Below are 24,368 nucleotides of genomic sequence, written 5' to 3'. Positions count from 1 at the left end.
GAGTAAAGTTTGTTCTTCGACATCTTGTTGCTCCGTTTGCAAATCCAGGAGCTCAGCATTCTGCAGTTGCCATAATTTTACCCTTGCATGTCCTTTGAACAGCCAAACACAGCTGTTAGAGCTTGTGAGCACCCCCAGGAAAATCAAGATGTTGCACCGAAGTGAAATTTGTATCTATGCACTCCTGGAATTAGATCATTCATCCCATCCTAACAGAAGAGTCTAATTTAGATGCTTTCTGATACTACCTGTCTCTCTGCGTCAGTTGGAAAGGAAGGAGCATGGCTGTTTAGACTCGGACCAGTGCATCCTAAATGGCATTGCCTGAGGTGAATCCCATCCCAAACACTGGGAGAACTCAGAAAAGCAATGCCTTTACGTTTCCCTGTTTACGTACTAGCCCCAGAACTGTCCTGCCCTTCTGCAGCAAACTGGTAACCGGAGTTCTTCAGCAGATTTCAGACTTGTGAGGCCATTGACAACTTTTTAAGCACCTTAGTAAGGGCACATTGATGTCACTGACTCACTGAAGTGTAGTTTTCAGCTGAAAAACTGTTTTCAGGTCTGGCTTGTCTTTAATTAGTACAAATTGGAAGATGTCTAATGAAATAATATGTGAAATAATGCACTAGTTCACAGTGTAGGAATAAAGAAGTAGAAGTCTACGAAGATGCTTGCACTCATATGGACCCATGCAAAAGGTACAACCTCTCTGATGATTAAATGGTTCCTAAAAGGCCTTTACCATTGATTGAAGTACGTACTTCTCGAGTGCCCTCTTTTCTGTGGCCTTTGCTGTGCTTTGTGACGTTGGTGGTGCATCAGGTCCCGGAACAGACAGCAACCCCAGCACACAAATGCACTGGGTGCGTGCTGGGCAGGGGTGTGAGCACAGCACCACGTCGTTGCATAAGGTGTTGGCAGAGTCGTGGCAAAGAGAGAAGAGCATCAAAATTAAATGCCTGCTCGTGAACTGGCAGATCTCGTTAGGGAGAGGTCTCTTTTTCTAGCTGAGGTGTTGGGGAAACAGGGCTTTCTGCAGCTTCACAGATTAGTGGGCGCAGGGCGGTTGGAACTGGATGATCTTTGAGGTCCCTTCCAACCCAAACCATTCTGTGATTCATTCTAAAATCCAGGCTCTGCTTTAAACCCTCGCTGTGCCCCACTTTGGGCAGTGTTTGTGGGAAATCGGTGGAAGGATGCGGTGCCAGCAGATGGCAGTGCCTGTTAGCAGAGCTTTCCACTCCTGTCCGAAGAAACAGGAGTCTGTTCAAACCATGGAAATGTTTTCAGTTGCGTTTCGTGAAGCACAGTGCTATTTCTGGCATGGGAGCGATGCAATGGTGTAGCTCAAGGTGGGCAGATGGTCACCACAGAAATGACCATGCTGTGAGCCCACTCCTCTGAGCGTCTGGAAGACCCCTGTCCACTTAGAGGCTGTTGACTGGGTTCATAGTTGGGATGTGTTGGATAAGCACGCGTGGGAGGTGGGAAGGAAGGCTTCTCCTAACATTGACCATGTCCTGCTAGCTTTGCCAAGACTCTGTCCCTCTAGGGCTGCTGGCTGGACAGCTTTTCCTAGCACAAAAATTCATTTTAAATCTTATTAAAAGAGATTAAATGAAAGAAGAAGCAGAGCTGATGCCCTTATGGAGGTGACACTGTCCCTAGTGCTGGTAAAGCAGCATCCAGGGACCTCACCTGCTCGGAAAGCCAGCGCTATGATTTTAGGGAGACTGACTCATGCTGTATGAATTACTGGTTAGAACTTTTTAAGTAAGTTTGAATGCTTATTAAAAACCAAACCAAAACTGTTAACGTACTCCCCAAATAGCACTTTCGTAAGAATACATCATGTATCATAGACATACTCCTAAAAGGTAAAATAAATATTGCTGGAAAGAGCGTTCCTAATGGTTGTGAGCAGGCAGAAGATCTGACATAATTTCATAGGATTTAATCAACAGTTTATTACCATGCCTTTTATTTTAATTGAAGATAGTTTCACCGTTGATTTTAATTTAGTCCTCTGTGCTGCTTGCAACCTAGATGGGGTAGTGCTGTGCTAACGCGTGCGAAGCAGGAGCCAAACTGGCCAGTCTGACCTCATTGCCCATGCTGTGGTGAAGTGGGAAATATAACCTAACGACGAGTGGAAAAGCAAAATTACATCTGCAAAAATAATTGTTAACGACCTAAGTCCTTGGTCTGGCTCCAGATTCCCATCCCATCTGGCCAGATCCAACCTCCACGTACAGCTCAGAGAACAAAAAAAAAAAAAAGTGCTGTGTGTATAGGGATGTGCTTTCTTAACCCAGTCCTCTGTGCAATATGACTATTAATGGTATTCAAAGCTGTGGTTATTTCCCTTGCTTTAGTGTGTCTGTCTTTGAATTTTTCCAGTCTAGCTTCCACAAGAAGGTGTTATGTATCCTAGAGTTAACATGGTCAAGAATCAGATTTTCTGATCTGCAGGAAGTTCCACTAATTCAATATTTTTCCTATTCCAAAACAAGAATGCAAATAATGAGTTGCAAAACATCCGTACAATAAAACAAAAATGTCAGTTTAATGCTGATGTATCTCATGAGTGATAGTGTAACTTTAAAAACAAATTAATAAAATTGAAAGTCATTCAAAGCAGAACATGGAAAAAATAGCTTTCAGATTCCAGCAATACCAACACATGCCTGTACAGTGCTTTGGTTTTGACAAGTTCTCTCTTCCTGACCAGAAAATCTTCTGTGAAGGCCTTTCTGATGGGCTGTGATGCGTGTGGTCCTGGAACAGAGAATTAGGGAGGACAGAGGGATGGGCTTAGGGGAACAGGGCAACAAAGCCTGAAGGTAACCTGTAGTCACCAGGCAGATCTATCTCATAGATGCAGCTGGCCTGACATTTGCTTTTCAGAAGAGGAAATATTTTACTAAGCTAGGGAGACAGTGTGGTATTATCAATGATTAAAAAAAAAAAAAGGAAAAAAGAGAAAGACAAAAAATACCACAACCCACTGAAGAGCTGTGAGAGCATTCCCTGGGACTGGCTGGATCACAGGCAAACAACACAACTCAGCAAACACCTTCTCAGCAGCTTGATGGTTGACAGGCAAGGGAAGGATGCCAGAGCAGTCATGCTCTCCCTCCTTCTCCCCACTTTTCCCAAATTCCTTGCTCCAGCCTGGAAGAGAGAGTTTCCACGATGCCGATGAATATGTACACATGTGCTCCCTGTTAAACGTGCAGCTTCTGCATTCTCCCTGTGGTCCTTTTTTTTTGGGAACTGCTTTCTGTTTGTGTGATTTGAAAGCAAGAACACAGCCCCCACCCCCTAAAAAAATCAAAACCCATCCAGCAATCTGGGAAAGGAGAGGAGCAGGAAACACACAGCGCTTGGGCAACTGGCAAGGAGAGGGCAAAGACCATGGGTGAGGGGGGAGCCCTGTGTTTTGCCTTTTCTCAAGGCACCGAAAACGCCTCTTCCCCCCTCCCAACCAGCCCTTTCTGTGCAAAGCAGCGGCTCAAACCCCTCCCCTCTTCGCTTTCGCTCCCGCCACCTTTCCCTCCGCTGCTCATTCAGAACGGATGATGCTCCCCATCACACGCGCTCCTCTCCTCTCCCTCCCCTCTGCCCCAGCCCTTTAAAAACCATTTTACCCCCCAAGAATTCCTTTTGGATGGGAGAAGTGGGTGTTTGACGGGCGAAAGGAGCCCTGCAGCAGGGGAGGGCGAGGGTTCGGAGCACCCCGAGGGAAATCAGGGATACCCAGGGATAGGGGCGTGTGCGTTTCCATCTCCCGTGCCACGTAAATGTTTTCTAATAACAGGCAGAGGGAAGAAGGAAGGAGGCAGCCCGGGGCTCAGACAACAACGCCAGCTCGCTGGTGATGCCATGGACCGGACACTTCTGCAGCAGCTGTTTTACCTACCTCGCATTGCCATCGCCGGCCGGTATCCCCCGCGTGCCAAGGCACAAGGCTGATGCAGAGCAGCTCTTAGCAAGTAAGTCACCTGCTTTTGTTTGGGTTTTTTTTTTTCCACTTTTCTTCTCTGGTTGCAAAGAATGAGGAGCCCAGAAGGCAGGAGGACGAGCAGCTGAGGTGTTAGGTGAGCTGAACGCTGGGTTTCGATGCCCAAAGGTGCCAGCTAGAGATGTGCTGTTGTCTAACTCACCAGCTGCTAGGGAACTCTTGGGGAAAGCAGGGATTAGATGTTGATCTTGGGCAAAAGCACTGTCAGGAATGCAGGAAAAGATGTTAAAAATGATGAACTGCTCAGAGATCAGCTTAGCAGAAATCACTGAAATACAACGGGCAGGGGGAGGCTGATCAGTAAGCAGCCCTGAAATGCATGGAGTGACTCCATAATCCTCACCTAGAGTCAAAGATTAAATTCTTTTATCATTAGGATACTTACTAGTGTCAGCTTAGGGTTTAAAGAGCCCTTTCAGTGTAGTCTCCGGACAACGAGGTGGCATGTTCAGCCCTTGGAGGGGACAGGCAGCTGAATGCACTGGGAATCCCCAGGGATGTTTATGGCTCTGGGAGGTAAAGCGTGAATAATGTTTTTACCAATGTCCTGCTGGGTCGGTCAAAAAGGTGCCCTGAGTCCTCCTTTTTGTCTTAGCAAGTGCTGGGTGGGAGGAACATGCTAACTTTTATACAGCATGTCTCTCATTTGGTTTTGACTTGGGAGTTTCAGGAACCGATGGAGAATTGGCAGAAACTGTCCCAAAAAGCTTACCATCCAAATTTTGGGGATTCTGTAATCAAGCAGGTCCTTCCTCCTGCACCCTTTTACTTTTGAGTAGACAGCTACGTTGGATTTGTAGTAGAGTAGCTCTGAGGGAAACAAAACTGGCTCCTTTTGCTAGTTCCCTGACCATTCTGAGCAACTAGTATCTTCTGTAGTACGTGGGAAGTGTGTCTGGCAGTGTTTGTGTTGGGGGAGTCATGTCACTTCTGGAGTTCAGTTCTTTCCCTCACTTTTCCTACTCATTTGGAGATGAAGGATCAGCATCATTTCTGGTTCCCATGAGAGAAAATTCTCCATCCCTGGAAGGTTCCAGCCCCATTATTTTCAGACTCTGAAAAAGGCAAATGTAGTTTTGGAGTCATGTTCTGAGCCAAATCTCCAGACTCTTTCATATGAGAGTCATCCACCTTCTATCCAGTTTGAGGTCAGGAGAACGTCTCAGACGTTTGAGGTGAGCATTGGCACTTAACCAGCAGTTTGGTCCTAGGTAGGTCAGTTTGTCTCTCTGTGACTCATCTTCTCTTGTCTGGACAGGGGGTTCATTAGCACTGTTGAATGTCTTGGGGCAGAACGAGCCTGCATTTGGTCAGTTCATCTTTGAACTGTTTGGGTGCAAGTTACAGGAGAAGTGGGAAGTGGTATCAACACCCTCCAATTTTATTTTATTTTTTTAAGCCAGCTGCAGCTTCCCCAGTGATTCTCAGTTGCTATAATGGTGAAATATCTAAACAATGGAGAACAGGGATGCGAGTGCTCTTAGAGAAGGGTTTTCTCTTAGAGCTGAGGTTCTGCTTTTCCCAATATTCAGTGTGTGCTGTGTGTAAGCAGCCAGCAGCAGGAGAAACAGGAGTGTCGTATCAGGACAAAAGTGTCTCTTTCTCTTGGTTCTGTTGTGTTGGTTGAAAGATAACAGTCAAATTTGCAATGACGCCATAAGGACTCCCTAAAAATAGTGTCTGGGGTAAAAGGACAGAGACAGAGAGGCTGCAGAGTGCCTGAGGCAGAGTCACTTCCTTGGGGGTGGAAGGATCAAACTGCTTTATTTTCTGCCTCTATTTGTTGGGAAAGAAAATACTGTTTGACTGTTCAAAATTAAGAAAAACACCTGGGAGCATAATATTGTGATTGTGTCCTTTGCACATGGATTTTTCGTGCTCAGCTTCTTTAATTCAGTGAAGTAGAAGGTAATTGCCTCAAAGTTACAGGGATTATACCCTCCAATCCACCCTGTGCATTTGAACTGTGCTGTATCAAGTAGTAGGTATCCCTTATGTTGTGGAAACTCCATGATTTCCTGTCCTTGTTTTATAACAAGTTGTTATAGTCTGTACACTGAGGTCATTATAATGTCTCATAAGGCATTTATTAGTTTTCATCTTTTTTTCTGAAAAAAACCCAACAAACCCACCTGTAGTCTCTATTCTCATTACAGTTTAGTTTCTCCACTCTTTTCTGCATTGGTCTGAAGTCAATATATTTAACACATCTGCATTAACTTTTGTTATGTATGGAATTTTTCAACACTTTAATCCATAGTTGGGGGGAAAAAAAATCTATTTGAAACCTGTAGCTACTCGAGAGAACAGAAATGTTATTTCTTGGCATTAGAAATGATCTGGCGAGGTTATTCATGCTGATAGATCAGGCTATGTAAGCTTTTCAGAGTCATCTTTAGACACACCTGAAGCAGATAGAGACTGTATTCACTGCTGCTGGATTGGTGGAAGGGGAGAAGAGTGGTGCAGTGACCACAGGCACTCGTTCAGGATTTTGGAAACACAAGGTTTAATTCCTTGCCCTGCCACAGACTCCCAGTGTGACTGTGGAAGTGTGTTTGTGACTCACTGCCCCCTCTTGAGATATGGGAAACAGAGCATTTCCTTGTTCCGCAGATCTTAATAAATAAATTAATAAAATTTTAAAGCACATGATACCTGTGTTGACCACTGTGAAACATCTGGATACTCTGGGAATGGAGGGGCCAGATTTCTGCCTCGCAACTGGCGATGGAAAGGCTGAGGGATGTTAGAACCATGATTATCCAGCATTGCTGGGAAAAAGGCTAGACTGGGAGGTAATTAGCAGATAAAAGTAAAGTGCAAACGCCCATAAGCTCTGTCTGTCTTTGTGTCATATTAGCTTCCCACCTAGACAGATTTTCTTACAGGGTATTTTCTTTTGGAAGACTCAACACCTTCTGTTTCGGTATTTCTGAGCCTAATGAACTCTAAGCAGACAGGCACCGTCATCAGCCTGGCTCTGTAACAAGCACAGAGTCATCCTGCTGCTTTTGGAGCTGCCTGGTTAATCATCAGTCACCCATTTTTGTGTGTTGGTGGGTGGGGGTCCCCTCTAGCCCCAGAGGAGCCTGTCAGCATCCTAGAAAAGCAGTGCTGCGACTTAATGAAAATTAAAAGAGGAAACGAGAGGAATCTTCCTACTTCAGTGCTGAGTGAGGTTACACTTGGAAAAGCAATTAATTGGATGAGGGAGCTTTTGGACCATGCCTTTATTAGTGAAGTGCCACAGGTCTCCCTTCTCGTGCGGTTCCCTTAAATGTTTTGCCTTGGTTTTGAATAACATAACCCTTTTGCATCATTTCCTCCTCCTGTGGATCTCCAAGCACTTCCCAAAGAGGCAGCCACCGTAGTTTGTAAGGCAGAAAACTGAAAGATGATGGTTTGCACAAACTCTACCTGCCTTTCTTTCTCCCGCACACATATGTATGACTCAAAAGGTAACCTCGTCTTGGCATCATTGAGTGCTCACTCTCAGCCATACACAGGTAGTGAATAAAAGGATAGTGGGAAAGACGTGTTTTTCAGGGAAATCAAAGCCCCACCTGTCAGTCAGCACCTGTCTGATAGCCATTTATCTTGAGACTGTCAAAAGCCATCTTTTCCTAATATTTCTTCTTCCTCCATCTTTCCACGAGCGCTCAGTGTTCAGCCATCAACGCTTTTATTCTTTTTTGGGTGCTACTTTAATTTGCCCTGTTCCTCTACCAACTTTCCCATGCTGCCAGTGTCTGTCAAGTAAGAATTTCATTCGCTTCGGCATTGTAACCCAAGAGAAAATATGTGCCCAGTGACCCAGGCTCTGTTTTACGTGGTGTGGACCAAGAGGCAGCAAAAGAACCAGGACAAGTTTTTCAGTAACGATCCGTTTAGTCTTTACTGCTCTATTGGTTGCTTGTTGAGTAGTATAGGACGCTTTGGGAAAAGAGATGACAGAATTAAGTGGAAACCTGATTTGGGAGGGAGGCAGGTTTACTAAAGAACAGTTGTTTATGCTCATAATGCAAGAAAACACAGGCATCAGATTTAAAACCAAAGGAAGTGGGCTTTTTTACACAAACTTGATGCCAAATTCACGTCTTCAAACTCCTCCTGCCTGCCAGTTTAGATTTCTCCAGAAGCAAATCCTACCCTGATGGAAACTTGCATGTACTTAAGTGAGATGAGCAATTATTTAAATTGAAAAAGTCACCACGGTCAGCAGGGGAAAGTGTTTCTTGCAGACTTTTCTTGTTTTACCTCCTGCGATGTCTTCAGCAAATGTCTGTCTTGAAGACTTGGAGCTATCAGGAGGTACATCAGCTCTGTCAGGCAGAGCTCGTAGACAGCTCTGCAAAACAATGCCTCCTGAAGATGCTTAGCTGACCCTGCCTTGACTCTTCTTCAGCAAACCTAAGAGCCCTAAATGTCACCACCTGCCCCGAGTCTGTCATCTGGGCGAAAGCTGAGCAACAAGAAGTCTGATAAAAAGCCTCTTTGCAAGGTTGATAATACACTGACTCACATCTCTTTTTGCAGTAGCCTGTCCAAAAGGAAAGCAGCTTCGTACAGAAGTGACATTTTTATTATCCTGCCCTCGTTTAACCAAAGATGGTAAATGCCAATGAATCAGGACGGTGCATGTGACTATAAGAGGTAATTTCATCTCACAGATCTCTTTGCTGGAGGGAGCAGTGATTTACAAACTGAAGTCTAAATCTCTGTGAGATGCTTGCACGTAATTGCCATCATCTGGAAAAGATGTGTATGCTCGATAGCAGTGTCAGTCTATTACACAATGAAGGAGTTCACCAAATCCTTCCATAGGTACAGTGCTCCTTTTATAGCAGCTCGTCGTTTGTGCTAAAGTTTCCCAGAGCAGTTCAGCTAATAAGGGAATGCTAGCAAATTTCCCAGAAGGATGCCTGTGCCTAGAATCTCACAGACCATTCATATCTGTATCACAATTTTTGCAGCCGGGGACTAAAGGCAGAGGGAAAAGCAGTGATTTGCTCCGAATTAGAGAAAAAATACTGAAATCATTTGGAACAGAAAGCTGGCTAGTCTTCAGACATCCAAACCTGTGCTCAAACTGCTAACAAATATTATTCCTTTTCAAGAATCTAATGCAAAGATCCGTGTGCTTAATGATTTTCAATAACCACATACTGAGGTTATGTTTATACTACGATGGGGGAGTTTGAGATTAAATATTGGGAGAAGTTGTAATTCCACTGAAGCTGTCAGTAAAGTTCATATACAGCAGGAAGTTTTCTGCTTTAATGGACCACGTGTAAGGTGTTCCTGAAGGTTTCCAGACAGATTTCTCTTGACCTATTGTTAAAGATCAGTAGCATTAGAAGAGTGATGTTGCCAGTCCCTTGAGTGCTTTAGTTAAAGCAGGTTTCCCTGTACTTTCATTAATGGACAGTCCCTGCTTCACCAGAGTGATATTTCTAGGGATTTAGGCTTTTTGATTGTTTTGCTTCTACTCTGTTCTTTTTAATATGTTTCAAGATCCTTTGGGTCTCTTTGGTATGACTCTGAAATATGAAACCTTACACTATAGATGAATATCTTGAAATTAATTGTTCTTTCATTCATAGCATCAATGTAAGTGAACCTCAGCTTCAAATATAACTTTTATAACAAAATTAACATGATTTTTTTTTAATTGAAAACGTGCAACACTTGCCTATTTTTACATTTCTACACGTAGGCTTTTTAGTCCAAATGGAGTGATTTTAGATTAATCAAGCAGACACTTTGCACACGTGTAAATAGTCACACGCCACGAGGCAGCAGAGAGCCAGACTGATGATCCAGGGCATTTGAGTTTGCAACAAGTAGTAGAAAATGGCAGAAGAACAGCTAAATATACTGTGAGCCAGCTCTTTGGAGTCCTACCTTCAGAAGAAAGAGAGAGAGAGGGATTAATAGTCTGCCAAAATCCTTGATGTTGCCGTTTGAGGAAGGCAACAGCACAGTGCTGGGGTTATCTGTTCCACCTCCAGGATCGTATGCGGTGGGGGTGGCAAACCTGATTCCTCCTAACTGACCATCCCAGCGTCATCAATCCCTGTTATTTACCCCTTCCTGTGGCTGCACTGGCTCAGCCCTGGCCCAAACCCTTCGAACCAGGCAAATTTGCCAGCGCGAAGAAGCTTTGGGACCGTGCTGTGGACAGATGGCTGGGCTCCCTGGTGATCCGAGCCAGCGGGTACGGATCCAGCAACAGGCTCCGGCTGCTTCATTGGAGTAATGATTGATGGTGACTTATACAAGGGCTAAGAGTAATTCTTTGCTGTTAACCAGCCTTGGCTGCAGCAGAATGGAAGTGGAAATTTGTCGCTTCCTTTATTCATCCTGCCTCTGCTTCCTTCCCGCCCACCCTTGTGCTTTTTAATACCGAAAAGATGAAGCTACTTTGCTCAGTCTTAAAACTGTCTTTCCCAAGATACTCTTAATTGTATCTCTGCACCTTTTCTCGTTCAGACGCATAAGAAGATTAAAGATAGAGGGAGCAGTAATAGATTTAGTTAGGTTTTAATAGGATTTGCAGAGGACAATGCAGAGAATGAACGCCACGGAGAATATTGCTCCCCTATCTTTGACATCCCTAAGGCTTCTTGGGTATAGTCTTTCACAGAGATTTTGTCTGTGCCTTGCATTCAGAGTCAAGACTCTCATTTTCCAATAGAGCATGTGCTCTATTTTTTTTTTTTTTTTAAAGGAGTATCTAATCATCTTGGTAAACAGGGTGTTACACTGTCATCTGCAAAAATCATTGCAGCCATCCTTTTGTGTTCTGTATTCGTTAAGCACAGTTTTGCATGTAGACAGTGGCTTTTTTAACAGCTGTCTGTTATGTTTCTCAAAGTGTCTGGTATTTTTGTCTCGTGTCAGGTGAAGTGAAGGGCTAGGTTCTGATCTCTCTGATGAACAGTAGGCCTGGATTCATCACACCTTCAGCCCCGGAATTCAAGGTGCTAAATTAAAAGCCTATTTCACATTCGGAGCCCAGGCTCCCTAGATAATTTGTGGAGGGGGTGGGTACTTCCAGAGGTGATTCAGGACACCTGAAATCTGAATTATCCCTGGAGGTACTTTTCTCTGCTGACTGTAAGGGAAACCTTCATGCATAATTTAGACTTATGTGAGATTTAGGTAGACAGCGGTGCTCAGCATTTTCTAAAAAATTTCTAAAACTCCTCTTTTATGCACCCAAAACCTGAGGCATCAAAAAACTCCAGACTCTCTTGAAAATATGTGTTGATGTATCTTTACTTTGCTCCTAGTTGTGATCTCAAGCGAATTTTGAGTGTAAAAAAATCTGAGGACCAAAAAAAGACCCAACAAAAACTGTAACAAAGCTTACCTATTTCTTGACTCCCAGTTCGTGCTCATCACCATGTTTTCTGAGGTTCCAGTAGTGCATTGGGTGACTGGCAGCTGGTTCATGCTTGAAGAGACTGTGCATTATGAATCAGTATTTAACATCCAGTCCGATGCAGCGTTATATTTAGCAAGTGGCTGTTGGGAGAGAAGTGCTGAAGCCTTTCAAAGCGTTTCCCAGAACAATACTAGGGACAATGACCACAGCAAAAAGCTTTCCTGATGTAGAATCAGCCCTCCACCAGCATGGGACAAGGTTTCTCAGTGTAGCATTAGTTTTGCAATGTGTGTTGTCCTGGTCTGTCGTAATGGTGAACACCATAAAATTAAATGGCTCTTTGCCTTCTATCCTAAACTTTATTTCTTTGTTCTCCTCTAGCCCAGTCATGGCTGGAGATTCCAGGATCTTCATGAACCAGGACATGGACATCGGAGTTACATCCAGAGAGCCTAAGAAGATTCCCAAACAGGCTCGGGATGATGTCCCCATTGCCACCGACCGAACCCGCCTCATATCAGCAGAAGGTAAGAAGCCACGTCAGCGTTACATGGAGAAAAGTGGCAAGTGCAACGTGCACCACGGAAACGTCCAAGAAACCTATCGATACCTTAGTGACCTCTTCACTACGCTGGTGGACCTCAAGTGGCGTTTTAATCTTCTTGTCTTCACTATGGTCTATACCATCACTTGGTTGTTTTTCGGGTTCATATGGTGGCTCATTGCCTATATCCGGGGAGACCTGGACCACCTTGAAGATGAGAACTGGATCCCCTGTGTTGAAAATCTCAGTGGATTTGTTTCTGCGTTTCTGTTTTCTATTGAGACTGAGACAACTATTGGGTATGGCTATAGGGTCATAACGGAGAAGTGCCCGGAGGGCATCGTACTGCTCCTGATCCAGGCTATTCTGGGCTCCATTGTCAATGCGTTCATGGTGGGGTGCATGTTTGTCAAGATCAGCCAACCAAAGAAGAGGGCTGAAACCCTCATGTTTTCTAACAACGCAGTGATTTCCATGAGGGATGAGAAGCTCTGTCTCATGTTCCGGGTTGGAGACCTCCGCAATTCCCACATTGTCGAGGCTTCCATTAGAGCCAAACTGATTAAGTCCAAACAGACCAAAGAAGGAGAGTTTATCCCTTTGAACCAAACGGACATCAACGTGGGATTTGACACTGGAGATGACAGATTGTTCCTGGTGTCACCTCTTATCATCTCACATGAAATCAATGAGAAAAGCCCCTTCTGGGAGATGTCCCGCACTCAGCTGGAGAAGGAGGAGTTTGAAATTGTGGTCATCCTGGAAGGAATGGTGGAAGCGACAGGTAAGGACTTGTCAAAAATCAGTCACAATTTTAAAGGGGGAAGGGGAAAAATGGAGTGCAGTTTGGCATGCAGATTTTACTGTCCATGTCACCTGAACTGAGAACATGTTGGGATTTGTCCTTCTCTAGTGACTGATTGAGGTGGGATATCGTGATCTGAGATAGACAGCAATTAAAAGACAGGTCCTTTAGCTCATATTGTAGGATTCCACACTCTTTTTATAGGTTCAGGATTCAGACAAAGAGGTTAGACAAGAAACTATCCGTAATCACTTAGAATTGATCCGTGGGAAAAAAGGAATGGGCTAAAAGAAATCCTGAGATCTCTTGTGGTCCTGCTTCCTATGATCAAAATCCATGGTGTAAATCTTTTTCATTCCTCCTCTGTATTAAAAATTGGCTGTAACTGTGCTATTTTAGGTATTGCTGTGGTGTTGCTTTTTAATGGAGGCTATGAAGGAAGTGCCCAAGTATTACTATATCCCATAAAACAGCATGTGCTGAAACCGAATGACTTGCACGTGATGTAGGACATATATTTTCAAAAGGAGCTCAAAGAAGAAAAATACAGAAACTGCTTTTGTGACTCTCAGGACTCAGCAGCTGTTTAACAGCATAAAACAATGCTGTGTAATGGGTAGATTAGGAGATACACTCAGCTGATTCCCAATTTCCTCCTATGGGTGTATTTGTGGCAGGCTACGAGAGAAGCCTCTGTCCATCTGTAATAAATCTGGAAAAGTTGTGTGCCTCAGCTTTCCAAAGCGTAGCAAAGGGAGGTGGTGGCGTGTCTCTCAGGCTTTTAGAAGTCATTTTGCCCTTTGGTGTGTAAGGATTTCAGTTATGAGACAGCACTGGGTACCCATTTTTGATTGGTGGTGGTGGTTGGAATTTTTTTCCATCTTGAATTTTTTTTCCATCTTGAATTTTTTTTCCATCTTGAATTTTTTTTCCATCTTGAATTTTTTTTCCATCTTGATGAGGCACGGGCTCTCTCTGAAACACTAGCAAGGCTTTTCAGCTTGATACAAGTACTCAGTGGTATCAGCACCCTGTCTCACAGATTCTGGCCCTTGCTCGCTATTAATCCTGTCCCCTTCTTGAGATTTGTCCTTGTTAGTCTCTGAACAGCCAGATGTAAGGGAAAACAGCCTCTCAAATTCCTGCATCCCAGGCCTTTGCTCTTAAAGGCAGCTCTCTAGAGAGCTAATTCAGTTTCCCAGTATCTCCCTTGAGTCGTTAGGTGAATAGCAATAGCTGACTTTTCCAAACAGAGCTAATGGGAGGTTATGTATAGATTGCACTGTACCTGGGTTGGAGTACTGCGTCGTAGGAGTGGAATTCATTTGGCATTACTAGGCAAATACTCTTCCCCAGCAGAGTATTGTAGAGATGTGGCAAAAGAAGGGGTGGGTGGAAAAGTCTATCAAAGGCAAAGATTTGTAATGGAAGCTTAGTTTGTAGCCTAAATATTTACTAGATACTAGAGCCTCCTAATCCGAGCATGGAATGCAATTCCTTGTTTGTCCAAAGCCTCTTTCCTCATCCCATGGTGACACTACCAAATTCCTTTGAACAGCTACTGCACTGCCTTCCTCTTATGAAAGCTCAGCCTCTGCTAGACATGTGTGAGAGGAAGTCATTACCAATAACAACCTCAAAATTAAAAGCATGGCATAGGAATAATATTGCTTTACAAATGGGCTCCTCTCCCAGAGGGATTGCACAGGCCAGCGTGTAATGATATTAAGGAGCACACGTCTGTGGAAATGGATTATTCTGGTCTCAGAAGGCAGGCTATGAAATTCCAGAATTGGAGCTAGAAGAGCCAGTTTGCATTGAACTCAGAGCAGAGTGGACCTCAGATGATGCTGAGATGGTTTTCTGAATGACATATGGTAACTGCAGGGGGGGGTGTGATGTTTTGCCACAAGGAAAGTGGCTTGCAGAAGGACAGTGTTTTGTGCTTTCCTGCTTTGTCTTCACACTTCATAACATTAAAAAAGCAGTTTGGGGGCTTTTCATCCCTACCTCCATACCTTAAAATTTGCTCCAAGCAAGTTCTTTAGCTTCTTTCCTTCCTATTGTACTGCTCAAGCCCCATCTGCTTTCAGGAATGGTGTAATTCACTTGCAGTGTGACTTCTATTAAATCCTGACACTAGTACAACCTGGTCAGGTTCAGGGCAGTATAAAAATGCAACGGGCTGATTGTTCCCATCGTAACCCCTGTGAAAAATTAGGAGCCACCATCACAGTGTTCAGGGGTACAACTGGTCAGCACATATAGCTGTGTTCGTGGTGCACGAGAGGCAAGCGAGTGCTGCGTGCTGTCTCTAGGGATAGGAGCAAACCATGCCATGAATGCCTCCTGCACTGGTGGGGAAAAGACAGCTGTAATTTTTCATTAGGTATCTCGAAAGCAGGTCAAAATGGCAATCATCCACCTACAAATGACTAAAGAAATTCAAGCGTAATGTCTGGAATAAAAGCATGAACGTTTTTCACTGAAACATTGGGGACAGCGATTTTATAACTATTTCCAGTAGCTTTAAGCAGCCACAGACCTATCACAAATGAAAAGTGTAGAATAAATTCTGAAAAGTTGAAACACCTCAAGTCATTGGGTTTTTTTCCAAAATGAAACATTGCGGTTTGAAACGATGGTTTTGTTTTCAAGTTGACTTGAATTTCCTAAACAATTCAAGTTGTTTTTTTTTTTTTACAAAGTAAACATGTGCTTTAAAACCATGTTTCTGTTTTCAAGTTGACTTGAAATTTTACAAGGATAAATAGCAACACGCAAGAATCATACCAGCCAGCCTAAAATGCAATGGTTTTACTATGCTGAAAAAGAAAATAAATGATGTATTATTCTAGTGAGAGCTCTCCAGGGACCCACAGCTGTTCTACTGACTAACCCACGAAGCCAGCTGTGGCAGGAGCTCACTGACAGGGGCCTTTCCAATATTTTAGTATGGTTGAGGCATTCTGACTCCACAAGGGGTTAAAAAATGCCAGAGAGAGACTAAGTTTCTGGGCAGATCTGTTTTGAGCATCGCTAAGTGAAACGACCGCTGGAAAGACAAAATCAATAGAGATGACAAGTGTTCTGACTTCCAGTGCTGCTCTGTGGGCATCTGGAAAGCAGCAGCATCGCTCCCAGTGCCTGCTTAATGAATTGGTCACAGAGATTACTTCAGGGAATTAATTCTCTTGTGCCTTATCTGAAAGGGACACTTGTCAAGATCAGCTCGGCCGAAATTAGACCCGCAATAAAAGGGAAGAAAGGGAAGGTGGAAAATCTGTTTGCAAAGTGAATACAGTTTTGCTTTCACTGCCTCCCTGCGTCCCACAGTGGCACCAAAAAATTAGAGGCATCCTGTTGACAGAATAGGTCGAGGCTGTTGTTGGCCAAACTCTTGTCCTTACCCTCCTCATCCTCAACTGAACATAGAGTATAAAGCAAGGCTGCTGGGACGTAGAAGAGCAGTGGAGATTCAGACCCCCCTTCCATATTCCTGCAGAGTCAGTTGGGTTGTGATGAAGAAGCTGGCTAATTCAGTTAGAGAACATTGGAGAGTCCAATATTTTATCTTTTTTTCCCCTGTAAGCCATTCTCCATGTGATGACGCAGTCTGCCTATCCTCCAAGACTTTCTGGCAGATAATTTGAAGATGCTCTCTTCTCTTCCAACTTTACCCTTCTGCTGCTGTTTACTGACAATTAACCAAAACCTGATTTATCAGTAGCTGTCCTGCAAACCTCATTGTGCATCTACAACCTCCAGCATTGTCTGCAGTCTTCAGGCATAGAGATAGCACTGCTCGGTACTTTACTCTCAGTCCTCACTGGTTTTCATTATCTCTTTTTCCCACCACCATTAAATTAGCCACAAGAGACAGTCCAGATGCCTGATTAGTCCAGCCACTACATGAAGTTTTAATAAACTCTTAGGAAAGGCTAGGCACATATATTTCTGGCTTAGAGTGGGTGTGATAAAAAGTGGTTTAACGATTAGAAGTGATTTACCTCATCCTGTCCCTGTGAGGGTATAGGCAAAGAGCAGCTTTTTTGCACCTCAATTTATCTAGCTTTACACAGGACACACTACAATTTCTTGGCTGTAAATATAGGCCCAAAAGAAGCAGTCACAACATAAGATATCCTGACATTAATCATGATTTTCATGGGAGAACAAAGGAAGGGTGAAATTACTAAATGGAGTTTTTGTGCATTCATCATCTGGTTTGGGTTGTCTTGTTGTTTTGTTTTGTTTTGCATTTTGCATGTAGATAAGTTTTCTGCAAGAAGGACCTTGCAGAACTGTTACAGAAACTGCTTATATAATTATAGGGAAGAGAGAGATGTCTCAAGTCATTCTTTTCATGAGCTGAATAGTCCTCCAGAGGTAGACATTGGCAGGCTGGTCATCTTTGGTGCCTCTGTGGTCACTATATACCGTTGTGAGGGAACTAATGCTACATGGTATGAACTCGGTGCTCAGGTTCTGCCTAGTACACGTCAGCTCAATCCAAGATCTTTAAATCATAAAAGGTCCTTCTTGCCCCCCCCAGTTTCCAGTGCCTGGGAGCTGTCACATGCCTGGAGAGCATTCAGATAAATTAAAATCCTATTACTCTCCTCTGGCATAAAAATCAAAGTGAATCAAGCCCAGACATGTCCTCCTCTAAAGGAGACGAGCACAAATAATTGGAGGACCACGCTCCTACCTTCTAATATTCCTTTTCAAGTTGAAGGGATATTGACTTTCTGGAAGTTGCGGTGTTCTTTGGTCTAATTAACGCAAAGAGGCGACTAAATTTTATAACTATCCAAATGCTGATGCTGATCTAAAGACATGTATTGCTTAGAGTGATAGAACTTAACATTTTTATAACTACTCCTTGCCATCCTGACTCACATCAGTCTGTCACTATACCTCTGAGCTCATCAGTTCTTTCCCTGTGCTCCTGTAGTGCAGGTCGAGCTCAGCTGTAGGAGCAGAATAGGTATCATGCAGCTTTAGTGCATTCAGTACAAGAGGAAAAGTCACCCTGCACACAATAGTGTACGAAAACAAGGGCAGAGAAGTGAAATCACTTCCAACAATAGGGGTGTCTGAACTGCAGGGAGAGCCTAGCAAATATGGCAAACATACGGTCAGCATCCACATGACGTTGTGCCAGCAGATAATCACTGAGCTCCGTGGCATTTACACGAGGAGAGTTAATTTTAGGCTGATGAAAAATGTTGTCTTGACAGCCCCAGGGGTTGGGATATCTCTACCCACTGAGAAAGTTCAGGCCGTGTAGCAGCACTGAAAGATTCAGCTACGCTCTTGATGTGATCCAGTTGAAGCCTGTGGCAGATTCTTGGGTTGGGTAGAGCATGTTTTGTGGTCCCCTTGCCCTCTGCTGATAAACTACCAGTAAAGGTACTGATGAACTACTTAGGGATATGGTTTAATGGGGGATTAGGGATGGTTGGACTGGATGATCTCTAAGGTCTTTTCCAACCTAGAAATCTATGAATCTATGGCTATGATGCTATGTTTGCTGAAAATATTCATCCTCCAACAGCTGGAGAGAGACTGCTGGTTCATCTCTGGGTGACCAAACAGCTGCAAAAGCAGGTAGATTTGGCCTGTGATAACGAAGTTTGATTCTAACTGGCAACCTAAGGGTACAGGAGACCTGGAAACGGGGAGCAGTTGTGCCAAAGCCAGACGCGTCCGCTCCAGTTGCATAATCAGCGGCGTTGCAAGCAGAGAAACGTTCTGAAATCTGCAGCTCCCGTTGAGCACGCTGCAGAAAAACGAGCTCCACGGAGCGAGCCATCAAATAACTGCTTTTTGTCAGCACGGGTGAACGTTCCTTTGTCTTTGATAAACTGTGAGTGGTGTGATCCCAACTGATTTTGATGACAGAAAAGTGCCTTATTGGTAGAGTTCCCTGACACCTCTTTTACACACACCAGTCTTTCCTCGGTGAGTCTCTGTTCTCAAACGTAATGAAACACCTGCTTTAATACACACAGCAATATATTTTGCATCTTTTCATCTACTGGAAACCAGAAATGAGCTGTTTAGGAAGGCTTCTCCGGCTGCCTTAAACAGGAACATGCACAAACTCTGTTATTGATCCTGTGACTCCAGCCAACAGACAGAAAATCCACTTCTTAGGATTCTACTGTAATGAAATTATCATTAAAACTCTATGAAATGTTTATTGCAGAACTTGAAACCAGGAGACAGTCCTCTGGTCTCCAGCTTTCTAAAAAGCCTGGAACTGGTTTCAGTTTTGTTGAAAATTTGGAGCATCTGCTTATAACTGTGTACAAACTTTTTTCTGTTTTCAATTAAAACTGAGTTTTGTTTGCGACTGAAAGCTAAGCTGCTGAATTAAGAGATGAGAAAGCTGTAACTAAAACTTGAAAGCTGAAGATTTCACATATCGTTTCACATTTTCCACAGTTGACAGATTGTACAAATTTATATTAAACATACTTTTTCATTTTTAAACCAGATGGTTTAGGAGAAAATTAAACTTCTAATGGTCTTGCTACCCGGAAAAATATGATACACTTGAAAAATAAATATCTCTATGACTTTATTTTTAGACAAGTTTTGAAATACATCTACTTAGGCTGACAAAGGGGAAATGAGGATATTCTTTTGGCATGAAGCTTGTTTAAACGAGATGCCTAAGTCACCAAATACCATTTCTCTACAACTGCACCAAATATCTGTACCATTTAAACCCAAAATGGGTAGTTATACCTACTTTAAGGAAAGGCTTAACAGCCTTTATCAGGGCCATAAATGATGATGATTTTTGCAAGAAATTCCGAGAGTTTGACATCTCCCTCAATCTCTCATCCTCTCCGAGACGTCAGTGCTTCAGGCAGCTGCAGTAGAGTTGTGCAAGGCAGTGCTACTACACTGAGGTAGAACAGCAGTGGCAAAGTTGGTGTGGTTCTTGATGGGTATGAGCACGTGGCACAGCGACTTCCTACACCCAAGATGTCCCATGGCCTCGGATAAGCAAAGCTTATGAAATGAAACCGCTGATTTCTGCAGAGACCCCACAGCCACGTGTGAAAGATCTTGGTCTGGAGAGTTTCTCCATCCCACTGCAAGCTGCAAAGTAGATGTTCATGCACAGAGGGCACGTTGTGTGCAAGTGGAAATGGGCTGCATCTGTGTGTTCTTAATAAAAGCAAGGTTTGTTGTTTCCGCACCTCTTCTGTCATCTTCTTGCAGTTACAGAGGCACTAATTAGCTAGGGACATTACAGATGCATTAATTAACCAGGCTGGAGAGCACAGGGCAGCCTGCAAAGCAGGCACTTAATGGAATTCGAAGCAGAGACAATGCTGTTGTTTACTGGGTGATGCAGGAGTTGCCAAGCAGTATGTCCCCACGCAATTAAAACACCACTGCACATGTGCTAAAAAGGAATATTTGAATGGGATTATGGAGCAATTACAAGTTGTCTTATTGTGCTGGCTCTGTGTACCCCTGGGGTTACAGAAAGCAGCTACTGCAGGAAGCTGGCAGTGTGCAGTGTTTGGTTGCTGAAAGCTTTCTATTGTTCCTTCCTTAATTGAATACTTACAGCAGGAGATGGCTATGATTGTGTCTCTGGAGCTCAGGTTCACTATCAGGTACGCCCCTCAGGGAAGGAGCTATTTCAGGCCTGGATTATAAAGCAGGAGTTCCGTTAGGATGCCTCAGGCCCCCCCATTTAGCAAGGGCACACCCCATCTTGGCCTTGGGGACTTCCACAGGACACATTTGTGCAGCACTTGGAGGACCACGAGAAGCATCAGCCGGTTCATTCCCAGGACCGAATCCTGCAAGGCTGAGCCGTCTCCTCTCCTGCTCTCTGCTGGGCTTTGACAGTGCTCAGAGCTTGGAGGAGGCACTTGAGATTTCTGGTGCAAAACCAGCTCAGTCGAAAGGGAAAAGGGCTATTTTATTTTAACTGCCTCCTTACCATACACATACGCTGCTGGTTGCTTGTGTTCTGGCCTCCCAGCATGAGGGAGCATCAGAAAATGGGATTAGCCCTGCAATGCTGACCCTCAGAACAGCCTGCAATAAAAGCCCTGGCCCAGGGAAGTCGTCAGTGACACAGCTCTCCTGAGAAAAACTGTAGAAGGACTCAGAAATTAGCAGGATCCCATGAGCTGCCCGTGTGTTGAGCTGTTCTTTGCTGGCTGCTAAAAGGGAGTGAAGATCAACCAGTCTTCACCTCGAGGACTGAGGAGCAGGTGGAGCATCTCCAGGGCAGGTGATGCTGCACATCACCATATAGTCAGGAGTGGTCTCCACGCTGCTTTTCACTTGTAAAGCAAAAGTCTATAGTTTCCTGAAAAGGTGCTGTACCACCATAGAGCTTCTTCTTGAGGCAAAAAGCACTTGGGGTAATTTTTTTCTTCCATTATTGCATTTTTCATAGCAGCTTCTGTGCTTCCCGGTTCCTCCTGGGCCAGGAAGCAGGCACGCTAAGAACACTATGACTAACTCTGTACTTGTTGTTCCTGCCCAGAAGCAAATACTCCTGCAGATCTTCTTGGAGGGGAAAAAATGGCTTTTCAGTCTGTGTGATACAGAATTGGAAGTTCCTCTGTGTTGCATGTGTTACTGCCTCTCTTCTCCCCTTTCAAGAACCAAAAGCAACTAATATACCCCTGGCCTGACAGCTTTAAACCAAGAAAAGCAGTCAGAGACAAGCAAAGCTTCCCAGAGAACTTGCTTCTGTGGGTGTCTTTTAATGGACTGTAGCAATGATGAGAACAAAATATTCCTCTTTTCGCAGACGTGCCTTCTCTTTTTTTAAGCAAAGGAGTTTTCTGATTACTCTCAGGTTTCAGTCAGTTAAGCTCTCGTGGTGAGAATACACGATATGCTCTTCCCTGAAGCGTCTGACACTGATATTTTTCCTCCAGTGCATTGCTTTAGATTTCTGTTTGTGTACTTTTGGGCTTCAGGAGTTAAACTTGAAAGTATTGGCCAGGAATGGGATCAAGTGCACGTTTTGAATGTATTCCAGTCAGGTCTATCCCTCATCCTCCAAAAGAGAACAGTGGAAGGACTTTGTGAGGTCCAGTTTTCCAGATTTCACCGAGATTAATTCCAAAATCATAACATAATTCGGACAAGCAGAAGACAAACATTTGGAAAAGAAGTCACCTTCACATTGGCAGGTGATTCCAAGGGAATTTGTTCACAGTTATAGAATCATGGAATGGTTTGGGTTGGAAGGGACCTCAAAGATCATCCAGTTCCAACCCCCCTGCCATGGGCAGGGACACCCTCCACTACACCAGGTTGCCCAAAGCCTCATCCAACCTGGCCTTGAACACTGCCAGGGTTATGCCAATGTTGAACGCTTATCCCTGGTCTGCAAAGCTTCTCTGTAAACTTTTCCAAAGTAAATAAATAAACTCTGATCCTTGGGGCTGAGAAACAGCTTGACAAGTACTGGTTTCATACTGCCTACGGTTCATTCAATCCACAACCCATTAATACATGGAATTCAATATGCTTATGATCATGGTGTTGTGGGTTTTGGTTCTGCCAACCCAACAGTTGGATTGAACCCTCCAAAGGTATTTAAAAACCAGCTTACTGTATAAATCCTTAGGAGTTGTGGCCCTCTCCACCTCTCGGGCTATACGTCTTGGTGTCTTAACCTAAGTGCAGGAGGGAGTTGTAGGTGAAGAGGGATGGGGTCATTCACAGTGGGAGCGCCAGGCAGGGCATCAAAATCCTCAAATCCTGACCCACCAACCCATGAGGAGCATTGGCAGGGTTGCATGTCGTTCTAGCACGGTTCACCAGGTGTGCTGTAAGGACAGAGAGAAGCTGCTTAGTGGTACCAGACTTCCAACCTGTAAGCACGAGGTTCAGGAAACAGTCTGAAGATGCGACGATGAATCCATCCCTTTTCCTTTGAGTGCTCAGCTTTTTCATGATAAAGGCTTTTGTGAGGCTTATTAAGCGAAGACCTTTTCTGTGTCCCAGAGCAATCAGGTATGGAGACAACATGAAAGTGCTTTTAAATGCAAGAAGTGGTTGGGTGAGCATGTAAGGCAGCTTTGCGTTTAACACCCCTCTGTTTCCACCCAGGGATGACTTGCCAGGCTCGCAGCTCCTACATGGACACCGAGGTGCTGTGGGGACATCGTTTCACTCCTGTCCTCACCCTGGAGAAGGATTTTTACGAAGTTGACTATAACAGCTTCCATAGCACTTACGAGACCAACACTCCTGTGTGCTGTGCCAAAGAGCTGGCCGAGTCTCGCCGGGAGGGCCAACTCCTCAGCCACCTCCCCAGTGCCACCCTCCTGAGCGGAGGCAGAGAAGCGGAGCCAGCAAAAGGGGAGGAAGAAGAAGAGGAAGGAGGCAGGGAGCCAGCAGGATTGAATGGAGCCAACGGGACAGCGGGAGAGGTGAAAGAAGATATGCCTGTATAACACACGAGCTGCTGGACAGTAGACACTCACATACTGGGAGACTGTGGCCTGATGAGTGAGGGATTGATCAGGAGTCAGAGAGCTGAGATTTATGTCCAGATCTCTGCTGCTTGATTCTGGCAAGTCACTGAACAGCACTGTGCCTCAGTTTCCCTTCCCTTTTATCTGTATAGTGAGATTCTGAGCTTTGCACTCGTTTGCAAAGCATTTTAATCTCTGTGGACAAGGCTCACTAACTTTGATCACTGTTAAAACTGAAATTCCCACCACTGGTTGTTTCAAAAGATGTTCATTGGATGTTCAAAACCCTTTCCCCCGTGAGAGGGTATTTAAAAAGTAAAAGTCCAGAATGTCCTATCTCAGTATGAAGAATGTGGTTTCATACCTTCACTTAATTTGTGAGTCAATGTATTGTAGACATTGTTACTGCTAAATTAAAAGAAGAGGAAAAAAGCTCTATGTAGTGAAGTGTTTGCCTTCATGGATTTTACAAGTAGTTTTTAGCGTTTTCCTCCTGGATCACAGTCATTGTGATTTGTTTCCTGAAAAATCCCTGATATTAACAGGACAACTTTCTCTGCAAACCTTTGGTCTGTTTTTGCACTATTTTTGACTGTCTTCTCAAAATGAAGTGCTATCTTTGTGTACTCTTTTCATGGAATCCCTGACACATTGCATAGGCTCTCCATGGTTAGAGAAAGTTTAGATCTTGCCCCAGTGAAGGGGTATTCTTGGCCTGGATGTCCCAGTTTCAATTCAAGTTGATGATTTAAAACAAAGTAAGTAGCTATTTGAGAGTTTGAAACGTTCTGGAATTTCAGACAGAGTCCCTGGAGTAGGTAAGTAGCAGTTTGGAGAATTTTCAGCTCTTCTGTAAAGTACCTATTTAAAATAAAGGTTTAGATGCTCATGTTGCTATAGCTAATGGGAACATGAAACCATCTGGTCAGGCTAGTGCAAGCACCTTAGTTGGTGTCCAAAATCAGGATCAGTTCCCCACTTCCACCAGTGGCAAACAATAACATCTCTGGAGGTCTAATGCTACTCTGCCAGTAACTTCCAGTGTTTAGGTGTGCTTCGTCCTGCAGCTCAATTAAGATCACTGTTCCTGTGAAGCACCAAACTGAGTTAACAAT

At 44.1% G+C, this 24,368-nt stretch overlaps 1 protein-coding gene across 1 annotated transcript; it reads left to right on the top strand.

Annotated features, from left to right (window-relative positions):
* The first annotated feature begins 3,967 nt into the window (after positions 1-3,967).
* Positions 3,968-23,232, top strand: KCNJ5 (potassium inwardly rectifying channel subfamily J member 5). Its single transcript, XM_009977882.2, has 3 exons — positions 3,968-3,998; positions 11,802-12,748; positions 22,886-23,232. Exons 2-3 carry the CDS (start codon positions 11,809-11,811, stop codon positions 23,230-23,232), a joined length of 1,287 nt encoding a protein of 428 aa, XP_009976184.1. The 5' UTR covers positions 3,968-3,998; positions 11,802-11,808.
* The last annotated feature ends 1,136 nt before the right edge of the window (positions 23,233-24,368 follow it).

Source organism: Tauraco erythrolophus, chromosome 26 (genome assembly GCF_009769465.1).
Source record: "Tauraco erythrolophus isolate bTauEry1 chromosome 26, bTauEry1.pri, whole genome shotgun sequence".
NCBI lineage: Eukaryota > Metazoa > Chordata > Aves > Musophagiformes > Musophagidae > Tauraco > Tauraco erythrolophus.
Note: the sequence above shows the minus strand (reverse complement) of the source record. Positions and strands in the feature narration are given on the sequence as shown.